Source organism: Macaca mulatta, chromosome 6 (genome assembly GCF_049350105.2).
Source record: "Macaca mulatta isolate MMU2019108-1 chromosome 6, T2T-MMU8v2.0, whole genome shotgun sequence".
Taxonomy (NCBI): Eukaryota; Metazoa; Chordata; class Mammalia; order Primates; family Cercopithecidae; genus Macaca; species Macaca mulatta.
The window spans coordinates 35,868,597-35,885,956 of NC_133411.1; the positions used below are offsets into that span (position 1 = coordinate 35,868,597).

General features: G+C 38.3%; 1 protein-coding gene across 13 annotated transcripts in view; it reads left to right on the top strand.

Moving 5' to 3' along the window:
• RAI14 (retinoic acid induced 14) overlaps positions 1-17,360 on the top strand; it is a 174,247-nt gene that overhangs the window by 146,664 nt on the left and 10,223 nt on the right. For 8 of the 13 annotated variants that reach the window (XM_078004647.1, XM_015139828.3, XM_001089532.5 and 5 more), the window contains 9 exons: positions 3,295-3,352; positions 4,070-4,140; positions 6,528-6,634; positions 7,288-7,466; positions 7,698-7,726; positions 9,091-9,177; positions 10,093-10,179; positions 14,279-14,333; positions 17,165-17,283. In XM_078004647.1, coding sequence (XP_077860773.1) covers positions 3,295-3,352; positions 4,070-4,140; positions 6,528-6,634; positions 7,288-7,466; positions 7,698-7,726; positions 9,091-9,177; positions 10,093-10,179; positions 14,279-14,333; positions 17,165-17,283 — 792 coding nt within the window. The remainder of the gene's footprint in view (positions 1-3,294; positions 3,353-4,069; positions 4,141-6,527; positions 6,635-7,287; positions 7,467-7,697; positions 7,727-9,090; positions 9,178-10,092; positions 10,180-14,278; positions 14,334-17,164; positions 17,284-17,360) is intronic. The other 5 variants (XM_078004650.1, XM_078004652.1, XM_002804334.4 and 2 more) reach the window with 1 other exon arrangement.

Consider the following 17,360-nt stretch of genomic DNA (forward strand, 5'->3'; position numbering starts at 1 on the left):
TCTGTTCTGTTGAACTGTTGTCTTGGCCTTAACAAGCACTATGTGGGACCCAGCATCTTGCTTTAATTTGGTTTTGAAATTCTAATGCAGAAATGCGGTCACATTCTTCAACTTGTCCTGGTCTGTTGATCACACAGCTTCTTGTCTTGCGTTACGTGATGCAAGCTATTGCCAGTTCCAAGAATGTTTAACTTTAACAGGTCTTTGAAGCTAAATTCAAGAAAAAGAGATTAATGTCTGTGATGTTGTATTATGAGGCTTCCCTTTGAAGACAACTAAAATAGAACTTTTCTTACCTGCCTCTACTGGGACCAGACACTCCGGATAAGTGAAAATCATTGCTCAAGTGCTCTGCCTCCATATCCTTGGCCCTACCTCAATTTTTAAGTAATTGATTTATGTTTGAAATCTCCATTCCTATTCTGGCTTGGCTATCCAGACTTTGCATCTGACTCTGATTTAAAGGAAGAATTAACCTGACAAGCTGGATGTTCTCGTGGGCAAGAACCAGATATTCTAGTCTCTAATGTAATCTTATATCTGGTTATGCAAATGGATTGGTTTTTCTTCAGAATCTTTGAAGCCTTTAAACAGTTCCTTGTGCTGTTTTAAAATTAGGCCAAAGCATGGTAAGTCGTAACTTAATCTCCATTCTTCTTACCACGGAAGGGCAGACATTTCACTAGCGTGGTAGTGTGTTATTACCTCCTCTCACTGCCAAACCATCCAGATTGTTCTTCCTGGGTGGTGGTTAAAACCTCAGCCATGTCCTCCTGTTGGGCTGTTTTCCCAGGTCCTGTTCCTCTTTGCTCTCTAGCCAGTTCTTCGCCTCTTGTCTCAGTAGCCCAGGCTCTCTGTGCTGTGATCCCCGTTACCTCCTGTTGTCCCCCGCTCCTATACCCTCTGCATTTATGGATCTCCCTGAGCTCTCCAGGCCTTTGCTCTTATTGCCTGTCTGCTGGAGCCATTCCCCCCTCCAGTGGTTACCAAGGTAAAGTTCTTCCTTTTCACGGCAATGAGCACAAATAGACCCTTTTGAGATTCTTCAAATTTAAATAAGCTCTTTCAGGCCGGGTGCAGTGGCTCACGCCTGTAATCCCAGTACTTTGGGAGGCTGAGGCGGGTAGATCACCTGAGGTCAGGAGTTCGTGACCAGCCTGGCCAACATGGTGAAACCCCATCTTTTCTAAAAATTACAAAAATTAGCCAGGCATGGTGGCGCATGCCTGTAATCCCAGGTACTCTAGAGGCTGAGGCAGGAGAATCACTTGAACTTGGGAGGCAGAGGTTGCAGTGAGCCAAGATTTCACCACTACACTTCAGCCTGGGTGACAGGGTGAGACTCCATCTCAAAAACAAAACCAAACCAAACAAAAAACAAATGAGCTGTCTCCCTCCCTGAACCCTCAGCTATTCCTCCTGCCCTTTCTCATACTGTGTTTCCTGGGCACTGTGCATCGTGTCAAGCAGTGACAAACAGCAGCCCCTATCGCAGTGGAGCTCCCAGTCTGGTAAACAATCCACAAATAAACATTACAGATTGCACAGCAGTTCAAAAGGAAGCTAACGGGTTTCTGTAAGAGAGGAATGAGAGGTTGAGGTTCATGGGAGGCCTCGTGAAGGAGGTGATATTTAAGCTCAGACCTCCGAAGGATGCAAGCATCCACAAGGAAAGCATTCTAAGCAAATGGAACAATATGTGCAAAGGACCTGAGGTCAGAAAGGTGCTGGCCAGGGAAGGAAGAAAGCCAGTGTGCGGGCCTGGGGCAAAGCAAGTAAGGAGGAAAGTAGCACAGGATGCAGGGCCTTGTATGTCATGGTGGGCTTCACTGCAGTTCATCCTAAGTACAGCGTGGAACTGTGAGGGGCTGTTCAGTAGACAGTGAGAGTCACAGTTTTAAAAAAGAATTCTAATTGTTTAGAGAATTGATAAAAAGGGGGAAAATGCAGAACTGGGGAGACCTACCAGGGGCTACCTTAGCTGTTCAAGTGAGAAGACGCTGTCCTAAAAAAGGATGTCAGGAACAAGAAAGGGTAGAGGGTAGATTGGAAGTGAGTTTTGGAGAAAAAAATTGACAGGACATGGTGGTCCACTACATATGGGAGGAGGACGAGGGCAGCGGGGAGGGGAAGGAGGATGAGAAGGAATCAAAGCTGAGTCGCTGGTTTCTGGCTCAATGCCTAGACATGATGATGCTGTTGATGGAGAAGGTAGTCAGGGAGGAGCAGGTGGGGCACTGGGGAGGGGAAACCAGAGATTTTGGCTGGGCCTTGGAGATGCTAATAAGGCATCAGAGCAGAGATGGGAAGTAGGCAGTGGGTTATCAAGCCTAGCGCTTGAAGATGACAACTGTTGTGTTTGAGTGAGAATACAGGCCCTAGCCCAGCCTGTCTGAGTTCGAATCTTGGCTCTGCCATTTACTGCGACTTGAGCAAATTATCAACCTTTTTGTGCCTCCGTTTCTTCATGTGCAAGTTGGAGTAATGATAGTATCTACCTCGGGTTGTTAGGGGACCTAAAGCAGTTCTTTGAACAGTGCGTGGCACATGAGAGCTAATACTTACATAGCAGTTATTGTTGTTACTGTTAGGATCTCCACATTTGGGAGTCACTAGCGTCCATTCTTCTCGATGATATTTCAGGCTGTGGGTGTGGAGGAGCTTACCAGGGAAAAGAGCTTAGAGGAAGAACACTGAGGAGCCCTGAGGTTTTCTGTTTGGCTAGAGGAGGAGCCGCAAGAGGAAAAGCAGAATAAGATGAGCCAAGCAGGGCTCTAGGAGCCGAGAGGTTGGAGAGAGGAGAACAGAAATGTTTATTGTCACTAGAAACATGAAGGTTGTTGGTGACCTTGACCAAGGCCATCTCCTTGGACTCGAGAGGGAACACCCAACTGCAGTGGTTTCAGGAGTGAATGGAGGTGAGGGTGCCTGGACTGATGTGGGTAATCCTTAGGAGAAAGCTGGTTTCATGAAGAAAGGGCAGGAGATGGGGGAAAAGATAGGATCAAGATGAGAGAGCCTGGAGCATGTCTATTAGCTGTGGAGTGCTGGAGTGATGAGGGAAGGAGAGGCACGGAGAGGTGAAGCAGCAAAGAGGGGAGAGTTTGCCCACCCCAAAGACATAAGTCTTCCTCTCCATAGGAGACTGTAGGCCCCTGGAACACAGCAGTTGAGGCTTATTTATGTTAATAGTCTTGCTTATAAGGCACATCATACCTTTCAGGAAAAGTCTGAACTGAATAGAATTGGTGCAGGGTATTTTATTATATGGATGTATTTATTTTTGTCTTATAGTCTAAATGCCCAGCCGAAAGTGTTGACAGCTCTGGGAAAACAGCTTTACATTATGCAGGTAACTTTCATTCTCCTATTTGTCTTCTTCTGCCAATGGAAACACCAACTTTTCTTTTTCCTTATTCAAACCATTAACCTTCCATACTATTCCTGGTGCTCTTTTCTGTCATCATTTCTAGACATTCCCATTTTACTCTGTTTGTAAAACATACAGAGTTTTACTGAGGCATATGCCTAGAATTCATCAGTTGCTTTGCCACCTAACCACTGAATTTTATCACGATTAATATATTTTAACTAATTTAAGGTTTCTTTTTAAACTAACAGATATTCCTAAGCACTTGTAGATATGAGGTAATGTGTAATACAGACTTTTTGATTTGAGGATTATTATGAACATCAGTCAATTTTATTTACTAACATTTTGTTTTAGTACGATTACACAACTTCAAGTGACAAACGTTGACACTAAACTATGAGTGATTAGGTTTACACATGGGTTTTATTGCTAGTTGTGGAAAAGCTAAGTCCTGTGAAAACCTGAACCAAATATTTGCCTAAAGGCAACTGGCAGTCATTGGCCTTAGGCCAGCATAACTCTGAAATTAAGCAGTAATTTTAAACACCTCACTCTGAACCTTCCTAACACCATTTCTCTTCAATGCAACTAGAGTGAATATATGTAGAATGGGTAGAATATGAACTAAGTATTTGATACCCCTGGTTGTGAATAACTGTGTGACTGGCTGTGGTGTTTATATTTTCCTTCCCCCAGCGGCACAGGGCTGCCTTCAAGCTGTGCAGATTCTCTGCGAACATAAGAGCCCCATAAACCTCAAAGATTTGGTAAGTACCAGGTGGTCACTAGACGCAGAGGTAGACACTGGTTTCTAAAACTCAGTGGGATACCTCTGGAGTCACTGAGACTTTAAACTAGCAGTCCCCAACCTTTTTGGCATCAGGGGCTGATTTTGGGGAAGACAGTTTTTCCATGGATGGGGGTGGGGATGGTTTCAGGATGAAACTGTTGCAGCTCAGGTCATCAGGCATTGGCGCACAACCTAGATCCCTTGCATGCTCAGTTCACAATGCAGTTTGTGTTCCTATGAGATTCCAGTACTGCTGCTATCTTATAGGCAGTAATGCTCCCTCGCCTGCCACTTACTCCTCACTGTGCAGCCGGATCCTAACAGGCCACAGACTCGTACTGGTCTGCAGCCCCTGTGTTGGGGACTCCTGCTTTAGACAACTAACTATTGGGCAAAATTCTATTGCTTTCAACCTAGATTATCTTCTGCAAAATGGATTTATGTATTATTCTTAATCCTTTTCTCATTTGCCCCAAGAATACTCACCAGTGGTGTTTGGGGATGCAGCATTTACCTCAAGATAACTTTGCCACGAAATATCTCATTTGTATTAGTAGTATTTTCACAAAGCTCTAGTATATTGGCTTTGGAAACGAGACATTATTCTATTTATAGCATTCTGTTTTTAGTAGTGGTATTTCCATTTACAAAATATAGTAATTCTCGATTGCTGAAAATGACAAATCCTAGAAAATGTAGCATTTGTATGTGTGATGTTAACGTCACTCTCAAAGAGTTGTTGGCTGAAGATTCATTTGATGAATCTGATTTTTCTGAAATAGATGATTCTGATGTTAGTTCTCTTTAGAAATAACTCCAAGAACAGTTTTTATATTTTGTTTTCACATTGAAAATCGGTCAGATTTGCTTCAGCCTCAAAGAGTGTGTTTATATCGAATTAAATGAGCTCTGGCAGAGAGCTGCATGGTTTTTTTTTTTGTTTTTTTGTTTTTTGTTTTCCCTAAACTGGGAAGAAGGTTAACTGGCTTCTAAAGCATTAGTAACACATTTTGCAGCTTATATTTCCTGTATAGGTATATTTATTTCTACGGCTATACATGTTTTCTACCATCAATGTAATTACAAATAAAGCTTAATTTCTGGATTTTTAAAAATAAAAAATAAGTCTAAATAGAAATTTTACTATTTTCTTTCTGCACCCCATCTATCACTTTGGATACCTTCTAAGCAGAATCTCCCAACTTTGAAGACCACTGCTAGGCTATTTTAACTTCGCCAGACTATTTTGAGAATAAATTTATATACCTATCACATGGTTATGTTATGGGGTTAAATTTCATGTTGCAGCATGAGAACTGACATGCATACACTTATATTTGATGGAGATACTGTGAAGTGACTAGATAGAATCTGTAAATAAATTCATATTCCTTGAAGTTCAGTACTTCCTAAGCAGAAAGTATTTTAACTTCACAGAGATAGTGCCCAGAAATCTGTCTGAAATTCTTTATGACAATACTCAATCTTTAAGCAGCGCTTGTATTTTTCAATAGTTGGATATATTGTAACATCTTTTCCCTTTGCCTAGTGAATGCTTCTACCTTAAAACTCACTGTGGATGGATTTATAGGGTATATTCCAGAAAAAAAACAGAATAACAACTTCTCTTTATGGTTTGTGTCAGACCTAAGATTACAGAAAATACTTATGTATATTCTTCTAGTATTTTTCATCATTTGTTTTATATTGTAATGTTTAAATGCTTAATCCACCTGACATAGTTTGTATATGAGTTGGAGACCTAGATTTCCTTTTTCCCGAAGGGGTTGCAATTGTCATGACATAATTATTCTTTCTATCCATTTCTTTATCTAGTCATGTGTTAGTAATAGACATAGGCTCTTAATTTATGTTATATTTTGATACATAGCAAGATTACTAAAGGGTACACTTTCTAGTAAGAGTGGAATGGCAGGATACATAATCATTAGTGCACTGGGAAGAAGTTGCATACAGGGCAGTGGGATCTTCTGGTGTCGTGGGGAGACACGCCCTTCGTTTCTCCAGCACCATCCCTCAGTATACCCGGTACACTTGCCTTGAGCCTTTACACACTTTGTGTTCTGCCCTCTCTCGTGATCACCCAAACAGTGATAGCCAAGGGCACAAGCAGCCCCAAGAAGCTGGAGCTCCTATGTAAAAGCTAGCATTCAGTAAAATTCCGTAACAAGAGTTGTGCCAACATATAGTTGTGACTGTATGGGGGTACGGAATATCAGGATGGACCAGATATTAGATCAGCAGTCCAAGTCAGGAGAAAAATGTGCAAAAAACAGGGGCTGACTTTTGCAGTTCTGGCATTTTGTGCCTGAGTTAAAATCTCAATCTGAATTTGTCTCCTAGGATGGGAATATACCGCTGCTTCTTGCTGTACAAAATGGTCACAGTGAGATCTGTCACTTTCTCCTGGATCATGGAGCAGATGTCAATTCCAGGAACAAAAGTGGAAGGTACCCCAGAATTAGGCAGAAATCATGTGACTTCAGTGATATCCACATTCTGGGAGTATTTCAAAATATCACAGCTATATTTTGGATCATTTGTTATAAAGGATTTTTAACTTCTTCCCTTTTGCAAGTTCTACTGTTTTTGATAATCAAGAATCTATGTTGACTTTAAAGCAATTTTCCCCAGACATCTGTGGACATCATTGCTGGCTAAGTCCTTGAGGAGACTATGAAATGCTGATGTGAATAAACAATTTCCTGTGACTTTCTATGCAAAATAAAATAAACCTATTGGTTGATCTGGAGAAATGGTCTTAGAAATATATATGTTATTTAAAATGCTTGAGGTGAAACAAGGATAAGATTCATGCCAGTCAATTAAATCGTATCATATTGTGCCAAATAGTATAGAAAGAAGATTATGTTGTTTGACTAAATATGGTTTAATATTTTGATTTAATCTGAAGTTTTTTAAAAAAAAAAACAAAAACTAATTTCATCTTGATAGCATTCCACTTCGAATTCCCCGATGATTAAGTGTAATAAAGGTTTAACTGCACTTATTCTTCTTTTCTCTTTTTTTAAGACAACTGATTTCCCAAGAAAGAGTTTTTACATTTTCTTAGTACTAATTTTGTATCTCCTTTTTCCTTTAGGACTGCTCTCATGCTGGCCTGCGAGATTGGCAGCTCTAACGTCGTGGAAGCCTTAATTAAAAAGGGTGCAGACCTAAACCTTGTAGATTCTCTTGGACACAATGCCTTACATTATTCCAAACTCTCAGAAAATGCAGGAATTCAAAGCCTTCTATTATCAAAAATCTCTCAGGATGCTGGTATGTAAAAGAAAATAGCCAATGTTGTTTTAAGTTTATCCACTCCATTTTCCCCAAAGGATAAAGGAATGTGTGCAATATGATATATTTTATTATTTTAAACATATTCTTGAAGACAAATGGAGTGTTAAAAAATATTATATATGGTGTATGTGTGTGTATCCCCCCACCCAAAGTGAATATGAATCATTATGCTTCTTATAGTTATTTTTTTCACTTTTTCCTCTATAGATTTAAAGACCCCAACAAAACCAAAGCAGGTATTTATCTTTGGGGGCGGCTTTTATGTTTCATTTATGCTTGTGGGAATTTAAAAATGTTCAGATTTAACCACTCTGGTCCACTGGTAAAGTAATAAAGACTATATTGAAAATACTTAAGGACTGAACTATCTTTGAATAAATGAGTCATTGTTATAAAGTGGTAGAAGTTGCCAGGCACGGTGGCTCATGCCTGTAATCCCAGCACTTTGGGAGGCTGAGGCTGGCAGATCACCTGAGGTTGGGAGTTCGAGAACATCCTGACCAACATGGAGAAACCCTGTCTCTACAAAAAATACAAAATTAGCCGGGCATGGTGGCGCATGCCTGTAATCCCAGCTACTCAGGGGGCTGAGGCAGGAGAATCACTTGAACCCAGGAGGTTGCAGTGAGCTGAGATTGCACGATTGCACTCCAGCCTGGGCAACAAGAGTGAAACTCCATCTCAAAAAAAAAGAAAAAAAAGGTAAAGGTTTTCTTAATAATTTGCCTTATTTCAAAAGCATGTAACTTTAAACTTGCTACTTATATGTTCATCTTTTTCTGAAATGTACTAACTCATACTTCCTATTGGTGTGAAAATGTTTGATGTGGCTTAAACTCTGTGACTGAATAACACTGTTTTAAATACTTGTAATATCACATGAGCTATAGAGCTACAGCCAGAAAACGTTAGCTATTTAATGAAAATAAGAGAAGTTAGCTTTTTCTTTTTAATTAGGGTTTTTCTAGAATGTCATGTAGTGTTACACAAAGTAGAAATTGAGTATGCCCTGTTACTGTGTAGTTTTTTCTAAAAATATATTGTCACTATCTGTTTTTTTTGGACGAACAGTGTGTGTTTGGTTTTATGTATTTATTTACACATCTACATGCTTGAAGAAATCATAAACAGCAAAGACTCAATACTGAAATTTATGTGGTAACTGTATTACTTATCAGTAGCCTTCAAAAATGAAGTTATCTCTTCCCCTCATATTTAGTCTTTAAGAAAAGGAATGGAAGTAATGCAGACATGTGGGAAATACCATTGCTTTTCATTAATAGAGAAAGCTGGCTATGATCGTATTCTGGATTCTAAGTTGTAGTAGACCTGAACCTCTACTTTCCCAGTTCCCCACAACAACCTAATCTGGTTTTGTCTTATGTGTTTTTATTTTCTTGCTATTAAAGCACGGGCTGCTAGAAGAATACTTGCGCATGCATATTATTTATTTTTAGGTTGGTAGCAGATTTCAGATTTTGATAAAGTAAGAAATGCATGAACTTTTGAGGTTTTTCTCATGTGTTTGATAAAGCTACTTGCTCAGACTTTACTAACCAAACTAACCCACCTCCATTCTTTGGACTGTGATAACTTTCAGCATGACCAAGTCTCTAAAATAAGCTCAGAAAGAAGTGGAACTCCAAAAAAACGCAAAGCTCCACCACCTCCTATCAGTCCTACCCAGGTAAAAACAAAAGCAAACAAACAGTCAATAAACGCACCACAAGAAAGCCATAAATTTGTCATTTTGTTTAGACCAAAAAGGAATGTTTTAGAACTGACCTTTAAGTGCATATTTAACATGTTCCTTAGCAGTTTTAAATTACAAATTGTGGTAAGAAGGATTTTGATGATTAGTATGGAAATAATGTTGATTCTTATCTATTTAAAAAAAAAAAACAGAATCTAACAGGCTCTTTTTGAAAAGGCTCAAGGAAATTTCTCAAAATCTTTATCACAGAAACTTTCCCTTAAGTTCAATTTATTTTTAGTTCCTTATATTAAAAGATCTAGTAAGGGGTGGGAGAATGAGTAGCCAGTGAGGCAATTGTTAAAATGAATTTCAGTTGGTTTCTTGAAACATTGCTAGAATGTATTTGCCTTTCTAATTGCATTTAAGGTTGGCTAATATTAAAAGTAGTTTTCATTTCTGAGCTTATAGTGACCTTTGTATAGAGGAGGAAGCTCAGTAATCTATGTAACGGCATGTAAAAACACATCGAGATTTGTTATTTTAAAATTCATAGGCCACAAAGAGAATAATCCATATTTAAATAGTAGAGAGGAATAGCTCATCTCGTATTTTTTAAATGTATGTTAGCGTACTTATTAATATTCTTAACCTGCAATGGAAGTTTTATAGATTTTTTAAAAAACTGATTCTAATATAGGAGCAAAGTTATATTCTATAAACTTTCAGAAAGTATTTGAAGTAGCTGAACTGCATTGAAAATATCCTACCCTTGAATTAATTGATGCCAAGGATACTTACTGTTAGATTTCATTGCATTGGCTAAACAGGTTGATCCTTCAGCACTGGAGAAGAGGAGTTTGAAGGATATATTCTTTATTGATGATTTTCATTTTGTTTCTTTTTTAGTTGAGTGATGTCTCCTCCCCAAGATCAATAACTTCGACGCCACTTTCAGGAAAGGAATCAGTATTTTTTGCTGAACCACCCTTCAAGGTATTTCCTTTCTGTATTTAGTGTTGTTACTGTATTTTAAGATACCTGATAGACTTGCTTTAAGTTATATAACACAGAATATACTTCTGGGTAACACAGAATATACTTCTGAATCATTGGTTCACAACCTTTTCACCATGAAGTACCCCTTGATTATTTTTTCTGGCATGGACCCCACAAAGCAAGAATGTGTACAGCTAGATTGTATCCATAATAATTTAAAATTTTTAAAAAATAATTGAGTGAATAAATTAAATGTACAAACCAATAATTGATTTTCTTCATTTAAAAAAAAAAAGAGACGAGGGCTGGGTGCAGTGGCTCACACCTGTAATCCCAGCATTTTGGGAGATCAAGGTGGGCGGATCACCTAGAGGTCAGGAGTTCAAGACTAGCTTGGCCAACATGGCGAAACCCCATCTCTACTAAAAATACAAAAATTAGGCCAGGGCTGGTGGCTCATGCCTGTAATCCCAGCACTTTGGGAGGCCGAGGCAGGCGGATCACAAGGTCAAGAGATCGAGACCATCCTGGCCAACATGGTGAAACCCCATCTCTACTAAAAGTACAAAAATTAGCTGGGCATGATGGTGCATGCCTGTAGTCCAAGGGAGAATCACTTGAACCCAGGAGGCAGAGATTGCAGTGAGCCGAGACTGCACCACTGCACTCTAGCCTGGCAACAGAGTGAGACTCTGTCTCAAAAAAAGATAAAGAAAAGAAAAAAATACAAAAATTAGTTGGGCTCGGTAGCAGGCACCTGTAGTCCCAGCTACTCAGGAGGCTGAGGCAGGAGAATTACTTGAACCCAGGAGGCAGAGGTTGCAGTGAGCCAGGATCAGGACACTGCACTCCAGCATGGGTGACAGAGCGAGTGTCTTGTGTGGGGGAGCAGGGACAGTTTATTTCTATGGAATCTAAAAAAGTTGAACCCATAGAAGCAGAGAGTAGAATAATTGGGGGAGTGGTGGGAGTTATTGGGGAGATGTTGGCTAGAGGATACAACATTTCATCCAGATAAAAGGAATAAGTTCAAGAGATCCATGGTACAACATGGTGACTATAGTTAACAACAACGCATTAGATTCTGCAAGTCACTTAGAGAGTGGATTTTAAACGTTTTCATCACAAAAAAATGATCAGTGTATGAGATTAATTAGCTCCATGGCCATTTCACATTATGTACATATTTGCAGACATCATGATGTATGTGGTAAATATATACAACTTTTATTTGTCGACTAAAAAATAAATTAACTTTTTCAAAAATAAATAAGGTGTAGAAGTTACTAGCTTCTACCTGTTATTCTCCTCATTCTTTCCTGAATGCAGAATATTGAGGAAATGCCAAAAATTATATTTCAGGAACTTCTCTATTTATAACGAAATATCCTAGATTGGATCCTGGGACACAAAAAGGCCATTATTCGAAAAACTGTCACAATTTGAATAAAGTTGTAACTTAGATGGTAATAATTTACCAATTGACAAATGTATAATGGCTACATATGTTGTAAACATCAGGATAAATAAGTGAAGGTTTCTATCTTACAACTTTTTTGTAAATCTTAAATTGCTCCAAATAAAAAGTGCTTTAAAAGTTTTTTTAAAAAAGAGACAAAGATAAGAGCTTGCTAGATAACCAGTCTTCTTACCCAATTAAGTTTATATTAATTCCAGTCAAAGAGACAGAAACGTGTTATCCTCTGTTGTCTTACTGAGAATTGTATAGTTCATTTTTTTCCTGACTATAAAAGTAATATGTATTTATTTTACAAATGTTAGAAAATCTATTACATCTTATCCACTTGGATCTGTAGATTTGTGGTTGGAAAATATTTTAAGGAAGTAGGAGGATATTTCCATTTAATATCTGTTTATCTAACATACTGAGAAATTGTACTCAGGGGGAAATAAAATTTGTAATTGTTAACATGAAATTTCAATATTGTATATTTACTTACTTTTCCTTATTTGGAATTACTAAAGATGTTTTCTTTTAACTTGGATACACATTAATCTGAAAAAGATTCTATCAACCTATCATTTCGCTCACTTTAGACTTTACTAATAAACTCTTCAGATAAATTTCTATATAAGACAAGGCATCTATACTCTTATAGTTAGTACCATATCTTCTGATATGACTGTGCCTCAAAGAAGCAATGCAGTCCGAAGAATAATATCGCAAATTATGATTTTTCAGAGGTAGAGTATAAAAGACTGTCATTTCTGAAAAAACAAACAAACAAACAAAAAAGATAAAAAGTGACATTTATTCCTATGTTAGCTTAGGGAGGAGAAAAAAGTGGTATCTAGGCCAGGCGCGGTGGCTCACAGCTCACGCCTGTAATCCCTGCACTTTGGGAGGCCGAAGTGGTTGGATCACGAGATCAAGAGATGGAGACCATCCTGGCTAACATGGTGAAACCCCATCTCTACTAAAAATACAAAACATTAGTTGGGTGTGGTGGCACACACCTGTAGTCCCAGCTACTCGGAAGGCTGAGGCAGGAGAATCACTTGAACCCGGGAGGCGGAGGTTGCAGTGAACCAACATCGTGCCACTGCACTCCAGCCTGGGCGACAGAGACTCGTCTCAAAAAAAAAAAATAAAATAAAATAAAGTGATATATATTTAAAATGGCTAAAGTTTAAAAAGACTAAAACTACCAAGTGAGGATGTGGCAGAACTAGAACTCCATTTTCTGCTGGTGAGAATCTAAAATGGAGTAACTATTAACAGTTTAGAAAGCTGGAAGTTTCATTAAAGTTAAATATAAACCTAATATATGATCCAGCCATCCACTCATAGATATTTACCAAAATAAATGAAATTACATGTTTACACACAATCTTGTATGCAAATGTTTGCAGCAGCTTTATTCACAACCTCCCCAAATTGGAAGCAATCCAAATGTCCATCAACAAGTGAATAAAGATAATGAAATATACCCGTATAATGAAATATTATCTGCCAATAAAGAGGAATGAACTGTAGTGCAAGTAACATCATAGTTGAATCGGAAAAGTCATCATGCTGAGAGAAGCCAGCCACCAAAAAATTCATACGGATGACATTCCATTTATAGGAATTCTAAGAAATGCAAAAAAAGAGAGTTGTGGTTGTCTAGGAATGACGTGGGCAAGGAGGGGTTGTAATGAGGCAAGAAGAAACTTCTAGGCATAATGAAGAGATTCTCTATCTTGACTACAGTCTTGGTTCCATAGGTATACATCTGTCAAAACCTCCTCAACTTGTAAACTTTAGCTGGATGCATTTTATTATACCTTATATAGTGGAGAATATAAAAACAAGTAAATTTGTTATAAAAGTGAAAGGACTGCTTTTTGTAAAGCTCAGCGCTTACTAAAAATAATCCACTTTATTGTTTAGCATTTGGGCTTTTACAAAGGTATCTTGGCTGAAAAATTATCTTATCATTGACTGGCTCATTCGGATGCCACATTGTAATTTTTAGCAAGTCACTGTAATGTTTTGAAATGAGAGTATGGCTTTGAAGTTCCAAGAATTTTTACAGTATGTTAACAGATATTCAGGGACAAAGGATTAGAGAAAATCTTTAGGGAATCTATTGCCGATCTAAGACTAGATGATATTTTTGCCATTTCCCTTAGAAAGGTTAATAATTAATAGCAGATAACTTATGAAATGATCAAGCTAAAAAATCTGCTTTAAAATATTTCAATCAATGTATAATGCAGACATATAGAACTTCTCTTTGACTCCACTATGAAAGCAGTATTTGCATCTCAGTTTTTAGTACATAACTCAGTAAATTAGCAATTACATAAAATTATTGTAATCTTAAATATATTTGCATTGTCCTCACTAAATGAAACTTCTGATATACCCTCTGGAACTTCTAATGTTTTAGAAATTAAACTTAGTGGATAATTGTCACTTTTACTCATGTATAGCTTAAAATATCTTCTTTCTTTGAGATTTTCTAGCTGATTTTCTAGTAGGATAATGCCAGATCTGCTCTGCATAAGCTCAAGGAGGAAAGTCTGCTTGATTCTTTTGTGCAATGTTACATTCAGAAATGTACTCTAAGTCATTTTTGTGTTTCAATAGGCTGAGATCAGTTCTATACGAGAAAACAAAGACAGACTAAGTGACAGTACTACAGGTAAGATGAGGAAGCATCTGTTTTTTTTTCCTTCAACCCACCTGTTTCATGTCCATTTAAAGAGAGCAAAGGCCAAGCGGGGGTACTGTGTAAAAAGGTCACGAGCCAGCATGTCCACGCAGAGCTGCCAGTAATGCACAGGCTGATGCGCTCTGTACTTCGGGGTGCCTTCACCTGCATTTTAAAGAGTCTCTGAATTTGAATTTTGAAAAATACATCTTTACTTTCATTTGTCCCAAACTATATGTTAGCAGTTCCTTCAACTATGAGTACAGGCAAGAAGCCCCAGATTTTGTCACCAAGAGAGAATTCCTATCACCTTAGTGTTACTGCAGATATCTTGAAATACTTACAATATTGCTGCTAAAAATTACGGCAGTTATTAGACCTGCTGCCAGATCTTGTTATTGTTACCAAATAAGCTCTTAAGTTACTGTAGCCTGTATATTTTATCTTACGCATTTAAAAACATTATTTTCAGATGAGGTCCATAGGCTTCTGCTGTCTGCTAACCACACTCTTTGCAGCTGAGCAGCACATTATTTCATGAAGGGAGAACCCACCATGCCACCTCCATGACTGTCCCCATCTAACTTTTCTACTGTGGATTTTAAGTAGACACACGCAAAGACAACAATGTTCATGAAATCATATGTAATCATATTGCCTTTATGATCATAGGATTTAATTCATTGTGTCTGTTAAAGAGTGCCTCCTAAGAATAATTTACCCTCTAAGAATGTAATACAGTGTCTTTAGAATCCACTTAAAATGTAGAAAAAATTATTTCAAAGGTCCATTTTTGCTCTAGCATTCAGTGTCTTAATCTGTTGTATATTTCATAGGTGTTTGGAGCCTTTAATTTGTAGAACATAGAAATATTTTTTATGTGTGTATATATGTATATGTTTATTTATTTTAGAGATGGGGTCTTACTGTATTGCCCAGGCTGGTCTCAAGCTCCTGAGCTCAAGTGATCCTCCCACCTTGGCCTCCCATAGTGCTGGGATTATAGGCATGAGCCACCACACATGGCCCTAGAAACATTAAACTTTCTAATTCCTGGCAGAGATCAGTGTTGATATAACTAAACAAATGTTACATTGGGTACTTCAAAAAACATTCACTGTATCTTAGAAATAGCTTTTATTTCTTAGAATTGCATTTATGCTCCCAATTCCCTAGTTCATTTCACACTCACCAGACTTCATGTCAAGGAAACTCAGAAAGCTGGGATTTGGGCATCAGACTTATAATGAGAAGCAAGGATTTCTATGAAGAAAGGTCATTTTTCATCCTTCCAAGTTAAGATTAAAGTTTTCATCTTTGCATTACATGACTGTGAGAAAATAAAAAGCAGATCAGTGCTTTTCAAAGTGTGGGTAAAGTATGTACTAGCTATAATAATTAGGGAGTTTGAGCAGGGCATGGTGGCCCACACCTGTAATCCCAGCACTTTGGGAGGCCGAGGTGGGCAGATCACCTGAAGTCAGGAGTTCGAGACCAGCCTGGCCAACATGGCAAAACCCCGTCTCTATTAAAAATACAAAAATTAGCTATTACATAAAATTATTGAGATTTTATGTAGTAGTTAATTATTGAGCATACCTGTAGTCCCAGCTACTTGGGAGGCTGATGCAGGAGAATCGCTTGAATCTGGGAGGCAGAGGTTGCAGTGAGCCGAGATCGTGCCACCGCTCTCCAGCTTGGGTGACAGAGGAAGATTCCACCTCAAGAAGTAATAATATTAAGTTTGGACAAGAAATTCACACAGTTACTTCACTAAGCACATTGTTTTGTCCAGCTGACATATTTTTTGTAGGACTTTCTAGATGAAGGAAGCAGTACATTGCATTGCCTTCTGGAGGAAGTTTGCCGTCTCAGTGAGCACCTTGAATAGCACTCCTTAAGTTGTAATTTCAGCATGATAATCAGTAGGATGTCAGAAAGTTGTGGTTACCAACAGGGATTAATGTGGGATTCAGAGAAGACAGTTTCATGCTAGAGTGGTCATTGAATGCTTCAAGTACTGGGCAAAGTTTGACATGATGCCTAAGAATTCTCTAGGCAGAGAGATTCTGCAGGGCGATCCTATGGATAAAGAATGAAAGAATCAGCCATGTGTTAAGAATGTAGAGTGTGTGATGGGAACCATGAATCTTAGGAAAACCGGAATCTAGAAAAGTAGCAGCGTCATGAACCTGAAGAAGTAGACGGGGGCCAAATCATAGCGGTCTGAACCCAGATAAAGGAATCTGAAAATTATTTTTGGAGGGAAAATAAGGAAAGCACTTGACCCAAAGGAATGACCCAATCAAGGTATGTTTTAGGAAGACTGGTCTGACGTTGCTGTGCAGGGTACAGTTTCACTGGGAAGAGGAGAGGGGCAGAGATTTGTTGGGAAGCTGTTTGCAGGGTTTCCAAGTAAAGTGATAAAGTCTGAATTATGGTAATGGTGGTAGGGGCAAAGAAATAAACCAGATTCCAGAGACATTTCTAAAACAATTCCCAGAATTGAGACTTATAAGGCACAGGGAAGAACCAAAAACAACTAGATATGACACTTAAGCAAATGAATAGGAAATATATGACCAAATTCATCAATTTTCAGAATTGCCTTGTATACACATGTGTCCAGTATTGTGCTAGCAATCCACAGTAAGGAAACCCAGTACATGAAAATTTTAGTTCATCCATCCAGTTGCTAGGGCATTTTATAGTTAGGACCAGGAAGAAGAACTGGCTTAGGCTAGCAAGTGAATTTGTCTCAGGTGAGAGAAATAAGAGTTTAATTGTTTTATGTTATTTTAAATGGCTTTCTCTTTCCCAAGGTGCTGATAGCTTATTGGATATAAGTTCTGAAGCTGACCAACAAGATCTTCTTGCCCTATTGCAAGCAAAAGTTGCTTCCCTTACCTTACACAATAAGGAGTTACAAGATAAATTACAGGTATATAAATAGATTGCTGTCATGGACTGTTCTGTAGAGTCAAGCTCTTGGTCTTTTCAGTAGTCAGATGTATTTTG